Source organism: Electrophorus electricus, chromosome 18 (assembly GCF_041902795.1).
Source record: "Electrophorus electricus isolate QZ-2024a chromosome 18, ASM4190279v1, whole genome shotgun sequence".
Taxonomy (NCBI): domain Eukaryota; kingdom Metazoa; phylum Chordata; class Actinopteri; order Gymnotiformes; family Gymnotidae; genus Electrophorus; species Electrophorus electricus.
Window position 1 is genome coordinate 4,035,059 of NC_137514.1, and position 19,296 is coordinate 4,054,354.

The 19,296-nt window shown below is 35.6% G+C and overlaps 1 protein-coding gene across 1 annotated transcript; it reads right to left on the reverse strand.

The window, feature by feature from the left end:
• Positions 1-3,172: 3,172 nt before the first annotated feature.
• Positions 3,173-18,059, reverse strand: LOC113588431 (adhesion G protein-coupled receptor E3-like). Its single transcript, XM_081701578.1, has 15 exons — positions 18,005-18,059; positions 17,763-17,930; positions 17,335-17,664; positions 16,421-16,555; positions 16,193-16,224; positions 13,326-13,400; positions 13,041-13,227; positions 12,643-12,753; positions 11,147-11,328; positions 9,873-10,031; positions 6,317-6,535; positions 5,859-6,091; positions 5,677-5,743; positions 5,108-5,383; positions 3,173-4,194 (listed from the first exon to the last, which is right to left on the reverse strand). Exons 1-15 carry the CDS (start codon positions 18,057-18,059, stop codon positions 4,084-4,086), a joined length of 2,340 nt encoding a protein of 779 aa, XP_081557704.1. The 3' UTR covers positions 3,173-4,083.
• Positions 18,060-19,296: the final 1,237 nt, after the last annotated feature.

Here is a 19,296-nt window from a genome sequence, read left to right on the forward strand (position 1 = left end):
CTTATTTTGAATGCTTATTTTCAGCCGCTGTTGTGGGCTTTTTCACAGAGCTCTCGTGTGATGACACCCATTGGTAACATGTCATATTAGTGGCGTGGCCTGACCAAATATATAGTTTTCCACAGGACCTTAGTGGATTTTCCACAGACTGTCTGGATAGGTATCTTCAGCACACTGCTATATAAACTATTTTAAGTGTATACTTTCAAAAAGTGATGGGGACAAAATACAGCCATTTCAGACATGCCCATACCTTAAATGATACCTTTGTGTTAATAAGGTGCTCATACTATGGTATTCCATGTATATTCTTAACCTTTTTATAGTCAGTGTTTTACTTTATATATGCTATCCATTTCAAATAGTACAGATTGCAGACACGGGGAAAGATGAAGCAAGACATTGTGGGCTAAAAAATGAGCTCAAATAGATGTCTAATCAAGGTGGCATTTCACTGTAATATACTAAAACACACCAGTCAGACTGGCTGTGTGAATCTGCCTTGTGGCTAGATAAAATTAGCCCATCTTAGCCCATTCATATATTTCATATGACCTTTAGGTGGTGCTATTGTTTATAGGTCCACAGAAGTCCAAAATAAACTGCTTCAAGGCATGTCTAAACAGGAAATGAAGTGGATTGCAAAAATTATGACAGAATATGAGAGTTTTAATTTTTAAACACTTAAGTCTATCTTAATGAATATGAGAGTTTTAATTTTTAAACACTTAAGTCTATCTTAATGTGATTAAGGGTGTGTGCTGACCAAAGAGGAGGATGAGGATAATAAAGATTATAAGGATGATACTCTATGCCATAATCACAGCAAATACCAGTAAACAGGATCCTCAATGCTGGATGATACTGTTTGATTCAAACCTACTGATCCTCAATCAAGCAATTATTTTGTGTAGATCTCAGTGCAGATCACAAAACAGAATCACTAATCCATCTTCTGAACTCCTACTGGAGTGACAAGCCTTTGCTTGTCTATTTCTCTCTCAATTAAGACAAGATACAATAGACACCAAGAGAAACAAGTTAATCCACAGGTTTCCTGTATACTAAGTCTTCAGTGTCTGTTCAAGTGTTTGTAGATCCCTGTTGTAGCTCTTCAGTGAAGATTCAGACAGCTTCAGACAACTTGCTTTTGAACGTATTGATATACTGTTTTAAAACTGAAGTGTGCAGTGTCAAGAAGAGTGAGATGCTATAAGCTGATTGGCCACTGTATGGAATTTCTCTGCATGCAGGTCAGTGACAGCTCATTTAAGATGATGTGATCTCACTCACTTCTGCCGCTTGACAGTAGTTTACCCTAGCCAAACAGTGGTGAACCTTGGTACTATATTAACCATTAAAATAATGATCCCACACACATTCATTTGCTTATTTATTTGCTTTTTTATGAATAATATGAGCTACATGGTTGGTTTTAGCCTTTCTACAGCCAGTGGAATAATGATTTTATAATGATGAGTTTGTGTCTTATCTTGTAAATTATGTACTTGTATTTCTATGAGTATGAATTTATACTGTATGCACTACTGGGCTTATGATGTGATGTTCTCTATAGGGTGATCTTACGCAGATTAAGGAATGCATAATACTTTAGAGTTTACTTTCAGGTCTCCTGATCTCAAGACAGAAATGTGTTGAGTTCAGCTTGCATGTGCTGTTATGTTTTATATATTGCAAAGTTATATATAACACACCCTAAATTCTGTAAGATTATAAATACATTTCAAGTACATACAGCATTTCTACTCAGCTAAATCTACTATACAAACCTTATTAGAACCTACAAAGTATTGGGTAAATGTGATGGTTATGTCCTACATAATACTTAGTACTAGGCATAGTATGGCCTACTTTATTAGTATTTTTCTTAGATAATACTACACATTTTGAAACATTTTCCTACTTTTTGGAAATACGATTATCTGTCTTGACATATTATGATACAATATTAAGAAATATAAACTGAGATATATGTCATTCTGAAAATCTACGGTTTCATTCCAACATTTCATTCTAACATGTAACCTTTACCATGTAAGCACTACATAAATGTCAGGAAGTTAAAGTTAAAGTGTGAGTCAGAAAGGAGTGAGAGAATCTTACTGGTCAAACATTGTGATGATAAAAAGGAGGTGGGAGGTCAATGGTTTGGTTTTAACACCTTATGAGCTAATGGTAAGAGATATGAAACAGATTAAACCTGCAGGATCCTCTCAAAGAAAACATACTACCCAGATACTGAATAATATCCAGATTCTGAATCTCGAAGGCTCATGGAAACAGCATGCACCCTTACTCACAGTCAGCTGGACTACAGTGAATGGATCTATCCTAACCTATTTCACAATCCCATAGCGATATGGTTCTGTGTTATCTACTCAGAGGACAGTGATGGTCACTACAAACATACAACCTACATTTGCTTTCTGTGCCTGTGTCTAGTATTAGCCATTTGCTCCAACTTCCTCTGCTGCTTTTGGAAACACATTTTAACCCAAACTCACCTAGTAACCTAGTAACCTTAGGCATACCTATGCCATGTTTGGCATACCTTCTAGCCTGATATCTATTTACTCACAGTTACTCACTAGCTTTGTACTTTATCTGACAGGGTGGATCCTGATCTATTTTGACTGATACTGATACAGTACATGTTACACATTTATCTAGCTAGTTAACCTGACAAAGTAATGAATAAATCTTTATCCAGCAAAATAAAGTAATTTATTTAGCAACATGTCAGCACCAAAAAACAGCTGCCACTAGATTGTTAGATAGCTAACTAATGCTGGCTTTCTGTTTCTGTTGCCAGTTCATATTAAAATTGTGATAAATCATGTGAACTGCTTTTGGCAAAGTATAATTTTTGATTGTTGAAACAAAAAAGCAGCAGTTTGTCCCCCTTGTTTATAAACATTTTATGGAACACTAGTCTGGTAAATAGAACTATAGCATTGTGTTTCCTGAGAAGCATACATGTGCTGCCTTCAAACATGGCCAGATGAAGGTACCTTGGAAGGCAGCTGTGTCATGATGTTTTGCCACTGGAATGCTGCACCAAACTGCTGCGTTTGTAGGCACATGTCTTATGGCAATAGAAGGCAGGGATGTGTCTTAAATCAATTAAAGAGAAAAGCTGCAGTGACAGAAATGTTTATTTAATTGTTACCATGTATTTATGATATGGAACATTGCACTATAGTCTACATTGTACATTGTTAAGAACCACTGTAGTGCAAATTAGAAATTATCAAAACAGTTTTTTTTTTAATGTGTATGAACATGAGATACAGTAAATTCATGTATATTTAAATTTGGGAAAAAAAAAAGGAATTTTGCATATTGCACTCTGTTTATATATTTACAAAGTAACAAGAACTGCCAGGACATTTTGCTTGTTAATTACATAAGCACTGCATTATTTTTAAGATGCATTTTCATTTTTTCTAAACTTTCTTGTCCAATCAGTAACACAAATCTGATGATTGTTCAGATTTGTTTTCAGTTGGCAGAATAAATGAATTGCAATCTATTAAATGAACTAATGTACTATAAAAACTAAATTAATGAAATTATCTAACTTAAAAATATCAATTAAAAGATCAGATAAATTATGATGTTATGCAGTGGGAGAAAGCATTATGCAGCTACTTTAAAAACTAAATTAATACTATTATTACTATAAAAATTAAATTAATGAATTTATATAACAAAAATATCAGCTAAAATATGAAATAACAGAATGATGTTATGCAGGGGGAGAAGGCATTATGCAGCTACTATTAAAACTAAATTAATACTATATTTAAAAACTAAATTAATATTATTAGTACTATAAAAAAATAATGAACTTATATAACTTTAAAATATCAAATAAAAGATCAAATAACAGAATGATGTTATGGAAGGCAAGAGAAGGCAATCTGAAGGATAATACCAACATCATACCATCCCTTATTTGAGCATATCATACTGCCCTTTGCATTTAGAAGGAGTCCCCTTAGTCTTCTATGCAGTTGTTGTTGCTGCTGTCAAACTGACCATATGGTGTTAACTTTCATCTTAGTTTGAATGTGCAGCTAAGCTTCCTGCAAACGTCTTCTGAACATGTGTCACAGTGGTAGACTTGCAAGAGCAAAACACCTTCAACCACTTCCTGTACTGTTGTCTGACCTGGAAATAAGACAATATGAAGCAGTACAAAAAATCTTGTTTTAAATTAGACCTGCTTGTTAAAAAAAAGTTAAATTATTATAGTAGACAAATATAATTGTAACTATGTTGTCATTGTAAAGATATTGTTTTCAAAATGATACATGGAAGTTACAACACTGCTGTAATAATATTTTGAAGCTAATCTATTTGGTTATGTCATGGTTTTCCCGCCCCTGGCATCTCAGTTCCTACAGCGATGCCTGCCGTGTGTTTAGTTGTTTTAGTCCTAGTATTGTTCTGCTTCATTTTGATTTTCCCTGCCTTTTATTTGTTTGTTACACCTGTGTACCAATCATTCATTCATTATCATTCATTCATTCTTCCTGCATCTCCAATGACAGTCTTTTAATCTGCCTCCTTGGTCCCTGTGTGAGTTTGCAATTGTTTTATGGTTTTTCTAAGCTGCCCATTGTTTTGTGTTGTCTGTTTTCCTGTTGAGTTATCATTTGGTTTCTGCTTTGTTCTCATTGTGTTAGGTCCCTTTTTTGGGGTTCCCTTTAGCCTGTGTTTTGTTTTCATTATGTTGTTTGTTTCTTCTTTATACCATTTGGCTCAGTTTCTGTCTATCATCTTAATAGAGAACTTTATTATGCACTTGCAACACCTCTGTGTTTAGTTGCTCCAGCAGCCTACTGCCACAAAGGTTGACATACAAGTAGGCTTTCCTTAACCACATGCAGGAGAGACAGATTTTAACTGCAAGCTGGTTCACCTGGCCTGTCTCTTCTGATTACATTACAACCTTAAATCTTCAGTTCTATGCATTGGAGCCATTTATATTCATAAAGATCAATGTAGAAAACAATATAGACCATTAGGTGTAAAAGTGAAAGTTATGGTTAACTCTTATGCAGAGCAGGTGATGGCTGACCTCTTGGTTGAAGACACAGTGGACCAGGAAGATGAAGGTGCCCTGCTGGGAGTTGAGGACCAAGAAGAGAATCTCCACCACCTCATTGCCTCTTGTGAAGAACCCCAGGATCCAGGGACAACCGAGGATGACCGACTGGGCCATAATTTTAAGCGTGACACTCTTAATAAGTTTCTTAGTAGCTCTGTTCTGATTCATTTGCAAGATCTCACTGTCCCGGTGCTTCAGAGTATAGGTGAAGCTGGCCACGATAATGATGAAGATGATCCCATTTGACTGCACACACAAATGAGGGAAAATCATCCTAATTAATGAAGCAAAATACTAATATATTACTGCAACATCCCATCACAACCCTCCCATAAGATGTTATGGATAGTACGTAAACCATGTGAGACCCTGTTTCAGTTTTGTTAATACCCTTATGAAAAACAGTGACACATTGTTGCAGGTTTACTAAACCCACTGACAGCATTGAAAATTCCAGTGAAATTTACAGCATTATTGTTGCATTAAACAGTGTTGTAAATATTCACCCATTCCTAAAATCTTTTATCTTAAGCACTTACTGTGAGAACAAAGCAAACAGGACCCAGAAAACTCCATAAGAATTCCCCGTCTTTCTTAAGCCAGCATCTATATGTAGTTGAGAGAATGCATATGATATGTTCTTTTTCCTGATGAAAACATTGTTGTTGTTTTTTTCCAAATTAACTTCCACCCAGATTTCTTAAACACTCTCTGCACTCACTGTTCACTGCCATATCCATCAAGAAACAGTCCAGCAGACACACCCACTATAACAAGTGGAATAACATATCCAATTATAATTAGACATTTCCAGTTTAGCACCTCCTCCTGCTTTGATCTGATCCTTGATAGGTTCCTCATAGCAATGAACAGCAGTACAGCATCTAAGAACATCCACACAAATGCTGAAAGAAAAAAGAAGTGCAGAACACCTGCTAATGCAGTGCACATAAGCTGGACACACAGAGAGAGAGAGAGAGAGAGGGACAGACAGACAGAGAGTATTATGTTACAGTACTGAGTATGTCATTCATTAAATAACCTAGTTTCAGTAACAAAGTAATTATTTCCTACAGCAGAGTGAATGCAGCGTGAAATTATTTACATGTATTGAGCTCATTTTGATAAAGTATATGTATATAATAACTAGTCTGACTATATGTTGGTGATTTTACTCACCTGGTAAAGCTTTATGGTGTGCAGGAAGTGTTGTATTAGCAGGAATATGATGTGAGCCAGAAGCAGGCTTGTACACAGGTTGATCAAAGCTATGTTGGTTACTGTTTGACTCCGTGGGCAAAGTGCAAAGGTCAGTAGAGCCAAGCTGAGGAATACCAGTCCCACTGACATGGCCACTTTGTTCAGCAGCTCCAAGAGATCCAGTTCATCTCTTTGCACCTAATGTATCCAAAGATTTAGTTGTCAAACCAAGTTCAGATTTAAAGATGACACCTCTTAAAAGAAGCATTAAACATATTTACTATTATTAAATAATATGCATCAATGGTGGAGAAGATTTAGTCAGCAAATATACACTTACATGATGCAGTTATGTGGCTGAAAGTATAAGGCTTGTGCCATGTAGGTCAATCAGCCTTTAAACAACAATTAAAGTAATAAAAATTGCTCTAATGTTTTCTAATAGCATTTTTAAATCCTGGTTTACCTACAGTATCTAACAGCTGTTCTAAACATAATTTATTTTTCTTGTGTTTTTTAACAAGAAACTATATGGTTTAAATAGCTATTATAAGCACTATAAAATATCCATTATAAGTATTTGGAGGCATTTTTCTTTCATGGGTACTTCTCTGCAAATTTATTTCTGTGTAGATCAGCCACATTGGTGTTTTTTCTCCCTCTTGCCCTGAGAGAATTACTTTAGATAGCACTAGTCTGACTGTTTTAGTCCTGCCCAGATATAAATCTTTGTTATGTTACAGGTAGATGTTTCTTTTCATTAGAAAATATTTTTGACCCTTGTAATTAGCTGTATTCAGTGTCCCAAAACAGAATCCTTCAGAGACTTTCCCGAAACACAAAACAAAATAAAATTATGCCATTTACTTGGTCTGGATGCTAAATCTTTCAGTCCATGCACTAAAACAGTCTATACACACTAACTAAAATAAATGAAAACTAGAAAAACAAGATTACTCAGGATTATTAAAGGCTGCAGGTAAAAGTTATTCCTAGTTAGCAAACATTTCAGTTCATATAAAATACAACAAAATAGAAACTTGCCCATCTTGTAGTTAATTTCAAGCCTTCTGGATGCATGTTTCATTACTGAGCAGATGTGTAAAATGTTTCATTAAAAACACAACCCTGATAAACTAACACAATCCAAATAAACCTAAAGATGAAAGTTCACAGTGATCTAATCATTCATTCTTATCCTGAAATAATAATTCTCCAAAACAGTGTATTCACCAAAACAGCTATAATATTAATGGAAACATTATCAAAAGTCTTCTTAATTTACATAAAAAATTACCACTAGACAAGTTGTAAAGCGATAATGTAGAGTGCATTCTATGGCAAAGTATTGAACCCATGCTTGGTTACATGTTCTGGATTTGACTGCCCTGCCTGTCTACTAACATGCCTGTCTGTACTTATATTGCCCTGCCTATCTGTACTTTTCTGCTTGCTACCTGGTTTGCCTCATGCATGGCTCTATAATTAAGTCACTCCACACATGCAGTATAGAAAAGTAAAGGCATCCAGAAAATATAGTTTTTAGAAAAAAATATTTGAAGCACAAAAAAATCACCCCCAAAAACCCATCTTACACACTACTAAACAGTTGGGTTAGGATTCAGCTGAAGTAAATATACACATTGACCCACTAAATTAAAACTGTCTACCTATTTTATTTGTCACCTTTCTATGTTTTTAACAGTAACAGCATGTAACAATAGAAATGACAACACATTTAAAGAAACTACAGAGCCTTGCAGGAAACTCAAATTATCATGTTTATAGATCTGACAAAAACATACTTTTAGTCTCACAATGAAAAAGTAATGAAAGCGTATTTCAGAGATTTGCACAGGAAAGTTTTATTGCTCAAAGCTTTGTCTTTGATAACTCAGGAGATGGGAATGAAGGTGACTCTCATATGATTGTTTTGTACAACTGTATATATAACTGCTTTAAAAAATGATAGTATAACTTCATATATTTTAGATACACTAGAGAAAAAATACATAAATACTATAGAATAGAACAATTAAAAGTGTCTTATAATCTTGAAGTAATTTTTAGATGTATGGCATGCTAGATTATAGTATTTATATGTAGAGTATGTTGGAAAAAAAAAAAACACCCACAAAAATATGTGGTTACTCATAAACCACTTTTTATTTTGATTGTATTGTATGTATTTATTTATTTTTTGAATGACCTGGATAAGGAAACTTCCTTGTTTAGTTTTCTTTTTCCTTTGTCCTCTTAGTGGGTGACTAATAATTCAGTAACTAAAGGTATGGTAAAGTAGTTGTCTAAAACATATGTATTTGACATAGCTGAAAGAACTATGCCATCCAGGAGGAGTATGAATGTCTTTCATCTTAAACCTTGTCTGAAGATGTATTTTGTCTGTGATCAGAAAACTTTATATGAATACCAGATAGTTTAATGGATTAAATATTCCACCATGATAAAATATTTTGAATAAATATTTAGAAGAAACTGGAAAGCTCCCTCTTTAACTTTCTCACTTGATCCAGGAGACTATGCAGCTCTGAAAATATAGGCAGTAGACTGATTACTTTGGACTGGCACATTCTTCATTCAGATGGAAACTAGGAGAAGGACAATCTGGGAGAAAATTGTGACAATCTGAAAGTCGTACAGCTACTGTGAATAACCAAGATGTATAATTTGATTCAGTCAATTACATCATGACAGCTAGCTAGCCAGCCAATGAACAAATAGTCGAGTAGAATCAAATTTCTGCCAATGCATCATGACAGCAATATTATGTTTGAAAATCTGTAATAATCGTCTACCACCAAGCACATTTAACATATCCTGTATGGCATGATATATGTATGTTAACAAGCTAACTAGCTAATTTCAAGTGAATGAGAACATAAGGTATACCAATTTAGGTAACTACCTATTATAAGTCCAGGATCATTTTTGGTTTCACTTATAAAACTGGACTTTTTAAAGATTATTTTCATATTGAGTAGCTATTTATAGACCTTTCAACACATTCAGACAAATTTGAACTTGGCATTGCCAGTTAATGAACTCCATAGTTAAATTTAAGTACTATTAGTTATCTAACCTTTCTTACATTAAATTGCACCAAAGTATTTATTAGGTAGCTAGTGACACTAACTGTTATGTTTTTCACTGAGAATTGTACATTTGAGCACAGCTAGGTAATGTAGCATACTAACACCATGATTGTTTGTAGGCAACAATTTACCAACAATCTTGATATAAGCAGGAAATATTATTCAAAGCTAAACCCTCAAACACTTAAAGGAACTGATTAACACAATAGCTGTTTTGATGTGAAAGCTTTGCTTTGCTTTTCTTGACATTCTCTTTCACAACCCAGACCTCTGAGACTTCTCGATAGTCCACATTGTTTGTGTATCCCAACCTATCTTACTTTAAGCTGAAATAGTACAGACAGTCTGGGAGTATTATCATGGTAAACACCATACTCTCCCATGTTCTCTTACCCTATATGTTATACATCGTGGTGTCTTACCTTGCCTGGGTTAGTCTGCATGATGAGTGCAAAGGTAGAGAGGTGAATACAAGAGCACACAGTTTGATTACTGTTGGACTGGATGATGATACAGCCATCAACAACCCATTCAGTTTCCTTCCAGTAAACACAGGAGAGAAAGCCTTCAGGATCCAATTCCTAGGCAAGAGAAAACAAGGAAATTAAACTGTCTGAAAAATGTTTTAGATGGCTTCATACATCATTCTCCATGTTTACATTTATGGCAGAGTACAACGGATCTTATTCAGGGGCCCAACAGTGGCTGGACTTGAATCAGCAACCTTCTGATTAGAAATCAAGTACCTTAAGTTTCCTTCCATTGATCCAACTTACTTGATCTCTATTGTTTAGATTTATGTTGCTTAGATTTCTGTATTCTATTTCTTTCCTCATATTCTGTGTTTTGTTGTTAGTTTCTGACCAAAATTTGCACACTTTTGTCTGGTTGAAGCAAAATGTTAGAGACATTCACTCCTCCATCTTCATATTCCCAAGTCCTCTGATGTCAGCAGCTACTGTTCTCTGTCCTCTCTTTACTTTCTAAAACTTTGGAACATGTTGTGTATAATATTTATTACTTTTCCTCACCCCAAACAGGATCCAAGATTTGCTTTGGCTTTTGAACTTCAACTGGTAACTCAACTATATTTTTGTATTTACCTTATGTATGGTGTAGCCTTCATCTTGTTGCTTATTTATGCCTGTTTTTTGACAGTTCTGTAGTGTTATAAATAAAGCTTGTTAAGGCTGTCCACCTGGACTGTGTGAGGTTACCCTTTGTTAAACAAACAGTAATACCAGAACAGCCCTAGAAAACACGTCATGCCCAAGAGGTAAACCATAAAGGAACCAAACAGGTGGATGGGAGGAGCCATACAGGAGGATGGGAGGAGCCATACAGGAGGATGGGAGGGGCCATATATGTGGATGGGAGGAGCCATACAGGATGATGGGGGGAGCTAGTGCAGTGGATATTGGTATCCTGGAGCATTTATCTTTGTCCCTATCTGGGGCTACAGGAGACTATATGATTTTGGATGTAACAAATGGGAGAAAAGAGATTCCCATAAAATGTGTGTGGGGCCAGCCAGTTACCACAAACAACTTATAGACTTGACATTAGTTTTTATCACTAAATAATCTGGCAGCTGTATTTAGTATTATTTCCATATTCATTCACTTTAATAATAGCCTATTTGTTACTTGTATTAAAATAATAATAATAATAAAAAAAAGATTTTTAAATAACCTACCACAATATGTTTCAGGGTAAAGTTGACTGGTTCAGTGAGATGTGTATTGTTGGTTTTTGGGAGAGTAACTGACACCACAGTGGACATCATGGTCTTCACTGTGTTGTTAGTTGTGTTGAAGAAGCTGGGTTTCAGAAAGCTCAACATGTTGGAGTAGCTTATAAATGCCACAGCAGCTGACCCTGAAGTTCATATAAAAATAAACTATAGAGGCATTTTTTTTTTAAATCTGGCTACTGTGGTTATTGGAAATTAACAGTTGTGTAACAGTATTTCCAGGGGAAAAGGTTCAATACTACTTTTAAATACCTTCTAATCAAGAAGATATGTCCCTGTTGTTTGTGAAGCTTGCTTGTGCTTCAGCATCTAGAGACCTCCTCTCTCTGCTCTGCCACAAGCCTCCTTCCAACACAAACACCTGAAACACTTTCCAAAGCTAAAGCTGCCAGCCGCATTGTCATCCTAGCCTTTGACTTCCTTGCTTGAAATGCTCCTCTCCACAATTGGGTGTGACCTTTATCCATGGCTGACACTTGTGCCAGCCTTCCATCACCATGTATCGGTGGAACTTAGTCTTTGCAAACCGAATATATAAGGACACTGGGAGAATGTGTGTGGTGTAGCCAGTGCAACTGGACCAGATCCGCTATCTAGAGGGTCTGAGTGACACCAACACTAACTCAATGGTGCATAACTATGGAAAACTGCTGGTGGGTGGCATAATGTATGGTGGGTGGCATAATGGGCATGTACTCCTGTGGGGAACCCATCAGGGCAAATGCTCTATGCCATACCAATAAGAGTCCTTAGACAGGATAAGACAGGACTCCTAAAACTACATTCACCTACCTCTGTAAAATGCTTGGAATTGTAAGTTGACTTGGATGACCTGCCAAATGCATCTGCCAAATGCAGTCTACTCTGCTACACTCAACAATAAGCTAAAGTGTAATCTGCTACACCCAACAATTCATTCTACCCCATTCATATATACCAGGTGTGTCAAACTTACAGCCCACAGAAAGAGACTGACTCGATTATGGTTTTAATCAGGCCCACCAAATGAATCTAGAATCTCTTAAATTGGAATCATCTTCTGGATGATTATATGTTTTTTAACTGAACAATCATGAACTAGAAGCAAAAATGTGATTCTACTATTCTATTTTATTCAGCTGTGATTTGTTGATGTGTTTTTGATTGATTCTTACTTAGCTGCGTTACTGATCCGGCCCACTTGAAAACAAATATAGTATAAGTATACTATGTTGCCTATTACTTAAAATGAGTCTGACACCTCTAATATAGACCATTAAAGCCAAAAAATTAAGCAATCAGTCCTGACTGTCACAAGCGATAACTCAGTATTTTTTGGCTTAATAGTGTCAGAACCATGTGATCCACAATGTGATTTATTGTTTTCAAATCCCTACATTCCAATTAAGATGTAATACGTATTGTTTACAATGTTAAATGTGTGAAGATTACTGCTATACCATTGTTATTCTTCGAAATCCCAATAAGATCAATATCCATGTATGCGTTGCTTGTATTTAGAGTGATTTCACTCAAGGAGGCCTTAGGTCCGACCACAAAAACTTCAGCCTCTGGAAATATAGAAGTCAAGTGTCAGGGATGTTCTAACTTTCTATTTCTAGAATGGAATTAATGGTTTCTTAAATTAAATAAATAAAATTGAAAATTCAGAAAATTTGAAAATTGAAACATTGAAAATTCTTAAAATGAGAATAATCAGTTAGCCTTTAATAGAAGAGGTTAATTTGCCCTTGAAAACATAACCAATGTGGCATAAAGCTGTATCAGAAACACTAAATACAAGTTTACAGTGTTAGAGATGTAACTAGTGGTATTCAGTTTATAATCGGCATTATACCTAAAGTTTGGAAAGTGATGTTGGAGACATAATAGGTTTCTGTATGCTTCACCAGTGTAGACACCAGTTTCTCAGTGGCTTTCAGTATAGCATTCCCATAAGAAATCAGAACATTTTGGCCAGTATCTGTGTTTTCCAGAAGATTTGTGCAATTCTCTACCATATATGCCAAATATTTTTCCACAGTCTAAACAGCCAGAGAGATATGCATTACTACATATTCAAATGAAAAACATCCTGTCCACAAAACCCCTTATATTCATAATAAGGAAATAACTGTCTTACTTTGTGTGGTAACTCTTGAACTGTCATGTTCTGAATGTTCTCCAGGAATTCCTCTGCACACTCAGCTGTGAAATTCTTCACAGGAAAAAAAAATCATTTATGACAACAGTAAAGTGTAACTAATAGCCATTTACAAGGTAATCACAGGATCACACTGCAAGGAAAAGTAAATGACAAAATGTCAAATACTAACAAAAATAGATCCTGAGTAAGTAATAATTTAAAAGTTCATTATTTAGTAGGGATACAAAATAATGAAGCAATGCAAAATAAATAACTAAATAAATCCCCAGGGTTGCATGTGTTATTAAAGGCCTTTTCACACAGAGTCAATTTTTTTTCAGACAAAAAAACCATACATTGAGTTTTAAGAATGAACACAGACATATTAAATATTATCTTTCACACTGAGTTCCAAACCAATACAATCTAAACAAATAGCATCATTGTAGCAGAACAACATCTTGCTTGTGGTATTGCACAAGCAACACACTAACTAATTCAGAGTGTAAAGAAACTATAGAGGGTGTAAACATGAAAAGGTAATCCTGAAGAAGACCTGAATTGCTTTAAATGTTAGGACCAACACCTTGACATCTATATACTTGTATATATAGCCAGTGAAGATTGAGAAGAACAGATGAAATGTGTTGATGATGGCGAGTACAGGTAATGATACAAGCAGCAGTATTCTGAGCCAGCTGAATGTTGTTGAGAAATGTTAAAAGAAGTCCAGTAAATAGAGCATTACAGTAATCAAGCCTTGATGTTATCAAGCATGTACTAATGCTTTTGCACTAGTTTTTGAAAAGAATGGGCAAATCTGGAAATATTTCTAAGATAAAAGTAACTGATACAAGTTGTTTATTTAATGTGGGGCTCCAGTGATAGAGTACTATCCAAGATGACACCAAGGCTCTTAAGTTGCGTACTAAGAGAGAGAGAGAGAGAGAGAGAGAGAGAGAGAGAGAGTAATGTCATTAACGAAATAAGGAAATTGGACACAAGATCTATTACATTTAAAACTGAATAACAGGACCTCAGGAACTAGGGAACCTGAACAGAAAACAAAGATGTGTTTATATAACTAATGATTGAGAGTGAAGGCAAACAGGATTTAAGAAGAGAAGTAGGAAGATGATACAGTAATGTAGGTTTGAGTAATCTGAGTGACAGTAGGAAATTCTGTGTTTCTGTATATAAATGAATGATACATTTTTGACAGAGAGTGTAATGGGAATATCAAAATATCACAATTGCTTTGTGATCTGAAACATAACAGCAGTTATGTTAGCTTTACTTATAAAGCTCCAGAGATACCAATAAATCAAGTATATGGTCTTTTTTATAAGTAGTAAACTCTGTACACAGCTGAATATCAAAGAGAAGAGACAGGCATTATCTTAAGAACATTCGCATGAACATTCGCATGTTAAATTCATCTACTCACAAAATCTGATGACAAATCATAATGCAAATGTTAAATGTAAAGACAAATTACATAAAAACAAACTTGAATATGGCATAGGAGCATGATACATAACTTGAACAATGGGTGGTTTAGCAGAGCCAGTCAGCCAGTCAGACATTCCCATCAGACATTCAAAAGGCAGAGGGACAGGGTTTATTTTCAAAACAGATTGGTATACAAAAGCAAATCCACCACCATGGTCTGTTGTATGGGGCTTTGGACATATAATTGTAACTTTAAGGAATTCCCTGGTTTACTGTACCTGTGTAAAATCATTGGGAGTTATAACCCAATGGATAACCCAGTGGAAAACCCAGTGGTCATCTTTTGACTTGACAGAATGGATTTGTCACGTGATTATTTATTTTGCAAATATTTATAGCCTGCATTCTACTCTTTGCACTACTGGACAGAGTTAACTTCTATGTGCTTATTAATGAATAAACCTACAAATGAGCTAAGCACCTGATTATGTCTTCATGAATATTTTCCCTGTGACAAACTGAACTTACACGCTAATATGTGACAAATAAACCAAACTTGAACTTAATAAAATATGCTTCAGCGTCCCAACCATCACACATAAATTTACTATAAGGATTTTCACCTACTCACTGTCCAAGGTTTTGTGGGGTTGGAAAGACGTTATAACTTCCTCTATACACACAACTCACATCCATGGCTCTTGCCGGGTGATTCTCTGCTTCTCTGATTTTTCCAAACTTATCCATTGTCCCTTTTTTCCATGTGAAGCTACTCTTGCATGTCATCCTTGCACTTCATGTTCTTGAATAAAACTAATCATCATTTGCCTTCTGTTTGGTGATGTGGCCTTACTACATGCTATCCAGCTGTCCACAAATCACCTGACCCAAGCGTGGCTCTTGCATCGTGTGCCTCCCCTAGCACGTCCCTATGCTTTAATGCTCTCTTAGCTAACTGTGCCACCGCTTTCTAAAGTCAATTCCCGATCTTTCACTGTAACTGTGAGGGAATTCTCCTCTGTAGTAGCAAAGGTATTGATGTCCTTTGAACCTTTTCCTTCTGCTACCACCGTCGTTATGTTTATTTCCCTTCTTGTAGTAAAAACTGTTCCAAGATCAGTAGTAATGTAATCCTCCTGTGTGTCATATTCCTGTGATGTCACATTCATGAGCTGCTAGCCATGTGCAGCCTCAATAGGGTCTATTCCCTCCTTTTTTTTGGTCTGAAAAAAATTGTACTTGATGCGAATAGATCTTAACACTAGACCGTCAACCCCTTTGTGGAAATTCATCACCACAAAACAAGGGGAGAGAGTGCAAGAAATAATAGAAGTCACTTTAACAGATATGCCTAAATGATGTCATTGCACTCCCACTACACACATAGTGTGTTCAAACACATTTAAAAATACCTTGCATTCTTCAGATGGTGTGATAATGCTATCTGAAAAAAATACACATCTGTATTAGAACCCTGAGCAAATATCAAGCAATTTGTAGTGGATTTTTTTTTGGACACTGCTGTATGCCATCATTTCTAACCAATGAATGCATGGCCAAAAAGTACTTCTAGAGAATGGCAGTGCAGACAAGAAGCAGCACCTATAGACAAAAATAGACCTAAAGAAAAGAAACAGCACCTGTACATCCATAAGAGTCCCCTGTGGGCAGGAATCCTTCAGGTATGGAGAATCCAGAGTTGCATACACAGCTACCATCCACAGGATTACACTGAGCATACTCACCACAGGAAGATGCACTGCAGGATGAATGACCTGTGAAGTAAAGAACAGACTATCAAAATAAAAGATACACAGACATACACACAAATGTATTTTATTACTTACCAAGAATTAATTTACAATACTCTTTCTAGACTGGAGGTGCTGAACTTTCAGCATTGTTTTGGTGACTATTCTACTTACATATATACAATTTAACTTGTTGCTTAATTTTTTTTTTTGAGTTTTAGTAGGGAAATGATTAAATTGTGCTAGATATGTTTGACGCAACCAAAGAGAATGTTCCCCACAAAAGATCTCAAGTGAATAGGCATCGTTTTCTACAATTTAATTGATCTGAACATCAAAAATCAGCACACACTACTCATTATGATGATTATTACTCATTCTATTGTCATTGAATATCTTTATATCTCATAAAGATTTAGAGTTTATTTCCTTTTGAAAAGCAGAAAAACAGTTATTCAAATTATGAAACAGTACAGTGATGCATTATATGACTCTGTACTTGAGTAGAAACAGTATTATAAAAGAAAATTCATTGACAATATCTTGATTAAATTTTTTTATAAAGACAAACAAATCTTCTGATGTCTGAACAGCAGTGGCAATGGTGCCTTGCACTGCTTACATTAACAAACAAACAAATGAAGAGAATGCAGTAAAACACTTGGGTGTTAAAAAAGATATAGCAATCTACAATACTTTGTCTTAAAAACATTTTTATTATATTTGTCACATTTCACTAAAACAGCTTTAAAACATCATTTTATCTCTCTTTCAAACTAAAGGGTATGAAGTTTGATACTCACATGTGATATACATTCCTTTGTTTTTTGTGAGATAGTAGAGGACCAATGCTCCACCACAGTGTAAAAGTTGAGGAGTATTGATGTCACATGTGTACAGGTGGAAGGCCGAGGAACTCTGGAAGCTTCTGCTACTATTAAGAAGCTCATTACTGGGCGAACTCAGACTGATGTGTGGGCAGTAGTAAACAATGCGGTCTCCACCAATACCAGTGAATTTGTACCACCCATCTTGCAGGTTATTGTCATTCATTGTCCAGTTAGGAAAAGAGGTGGTGTAAAAGGCAACATTTCGCCATGGGTCAGACAGAGTTTTATGAGATTTGCAAACATCTGAAAAGCAAAACATCGTAGAGGAGTCTCCTCAAAAAACATTTTGTTATATGTTTGTATATAAATGATAAAACATGGGAACTATTCTAAGATACTACCATAACTGAGGCATTCTCCCCACTGCCTGTCTCCATCATAGTTATCAGTCGTGCTGCACCACTTGGAGTGGTAATTAAGATCAGTACAGTCACTGTAATTATGTCCACGGTACAAGAATGGAAACACACATGGAGCTCCTCTAGAATTCCCATTAACTGTGAAATTGTCTAAAGAAAAAGAAGACAATAACTAATTCATATGCTGTCATCATTTAACACACACAATTCTGGGCTTCACAAACCTGTCAGATAACCTTTGCCATCCTGTTCTATGCCATTCCTGTACCTGCTTTGCATGGCCAGGTTGGGAATGCCCAGAACCAGGGATGAATTACTATCACACTTGTTTATGTCACTCTAGGACACTTCTATGTTGAAAGGTCTTTCTTATATAGTATTACCTTTATATCTGGTTTCTATCTATGGTCATACTCAAGGCTTTAGCTTATGTTAGCATCTGAGACTTTAAATGTGCAGTTTTTGATCTAGGGAATTAAAAGTAGTAGGAAAGCTTTCAACATTAGTGAAGTAACAATAATGATGTCAATAGTTAAGTAAAATACAAAACACTTTACTAACATTTAATTTTCCACTGTGATTTAAGCACTGTATATATATTACAATACAGTATATGTTCCACAGTTTACAGCTTTCTACCAGAGCAGTTTAATACTGACTGTTTTGGAAGCAGTTTCTACTTACAGTAAATAACATTGGTAACTACAGATATTGTAGTTAGTAGAGTAGCAACCCCTATTGGAGAAATGCAATAAATAGATTTGTAAATAAATAAGTGCTTCAAAGAAGAAATTCTTCAGCCTAAAATAAGTGGTGACTACACTTACATATCAAAAAGCATCTCATCTCTCTTCAGTCTGGTCTGAGCCGCAGTGACAGCGGCTGTGGAGAGCACACAGTTCAATGAAGTACTACATTTTCCATGACATCATCAGCATCATAACCAATGAGACAGCAGCGGTGGATCTGCCCACCCTCCTGTGTCCTCCTCGGGACTATCTCCGTCTCATGTTTATGTATTTATTTGAGAGACAGATTGTGTATGTTGCTTCAGAATTAAAAGCTTGGTATGACCTAGTCAAAGCTTTAAACAGTGGAATATAATCTCAAAAACCTGTGTATATTATGACCAGTTTGCCATTAAAAACAAACAGCAAAATATATATATTATTTTCAAACCTACAGTCCTACAGAATCAGCCAGTGAGATTAGATACAATATGTTTTATAATATGCTTGGCATTTAATGTAAACAAAGGCAAATATTTTACAACCCCAAACTGGAACAAACCAGGCTAATATTCTTGGGGAGTCATGAGATCATACTCAAATCCTGTGGTTATGAATTTGACTGAGGCCCCTGGGTGAATATGCACAAATCTGTCATAATTTTCTTTCAGATGCATATACAACCATCCTGCATGCATACAACATATCTACCTTAATCTGAGACTTAATTCAACCTCTCAGAGACCTCTACAACATCGATTGGCAGAATAAGACTGAATGGCATATAT

Bases quoted from the DNA above. Each gene is read 5' to 3' on its own strand.
- LOC113588431 (XM_081701578.1), bottom strand. From the start codon at position 18,059: ATGCAAAGCAGGTACAGGAATGGCATAGAACAGGATGGCAAAGGTTAT. The intron at 16,225-16,420 runs GTGCTGTTTCTT...TATTTTTTTCAG, and splicing joins GGACTCTTATGGATGTACAG to ATAGCATTATCACACCATCT. The intron at 6,536-9,872 runs GTAAGACACCAC...TGGATACATTAG, and splicing joins TGCAGACTAACCCAGGCAAG to GTGCAAAGAGATGAACTGGA.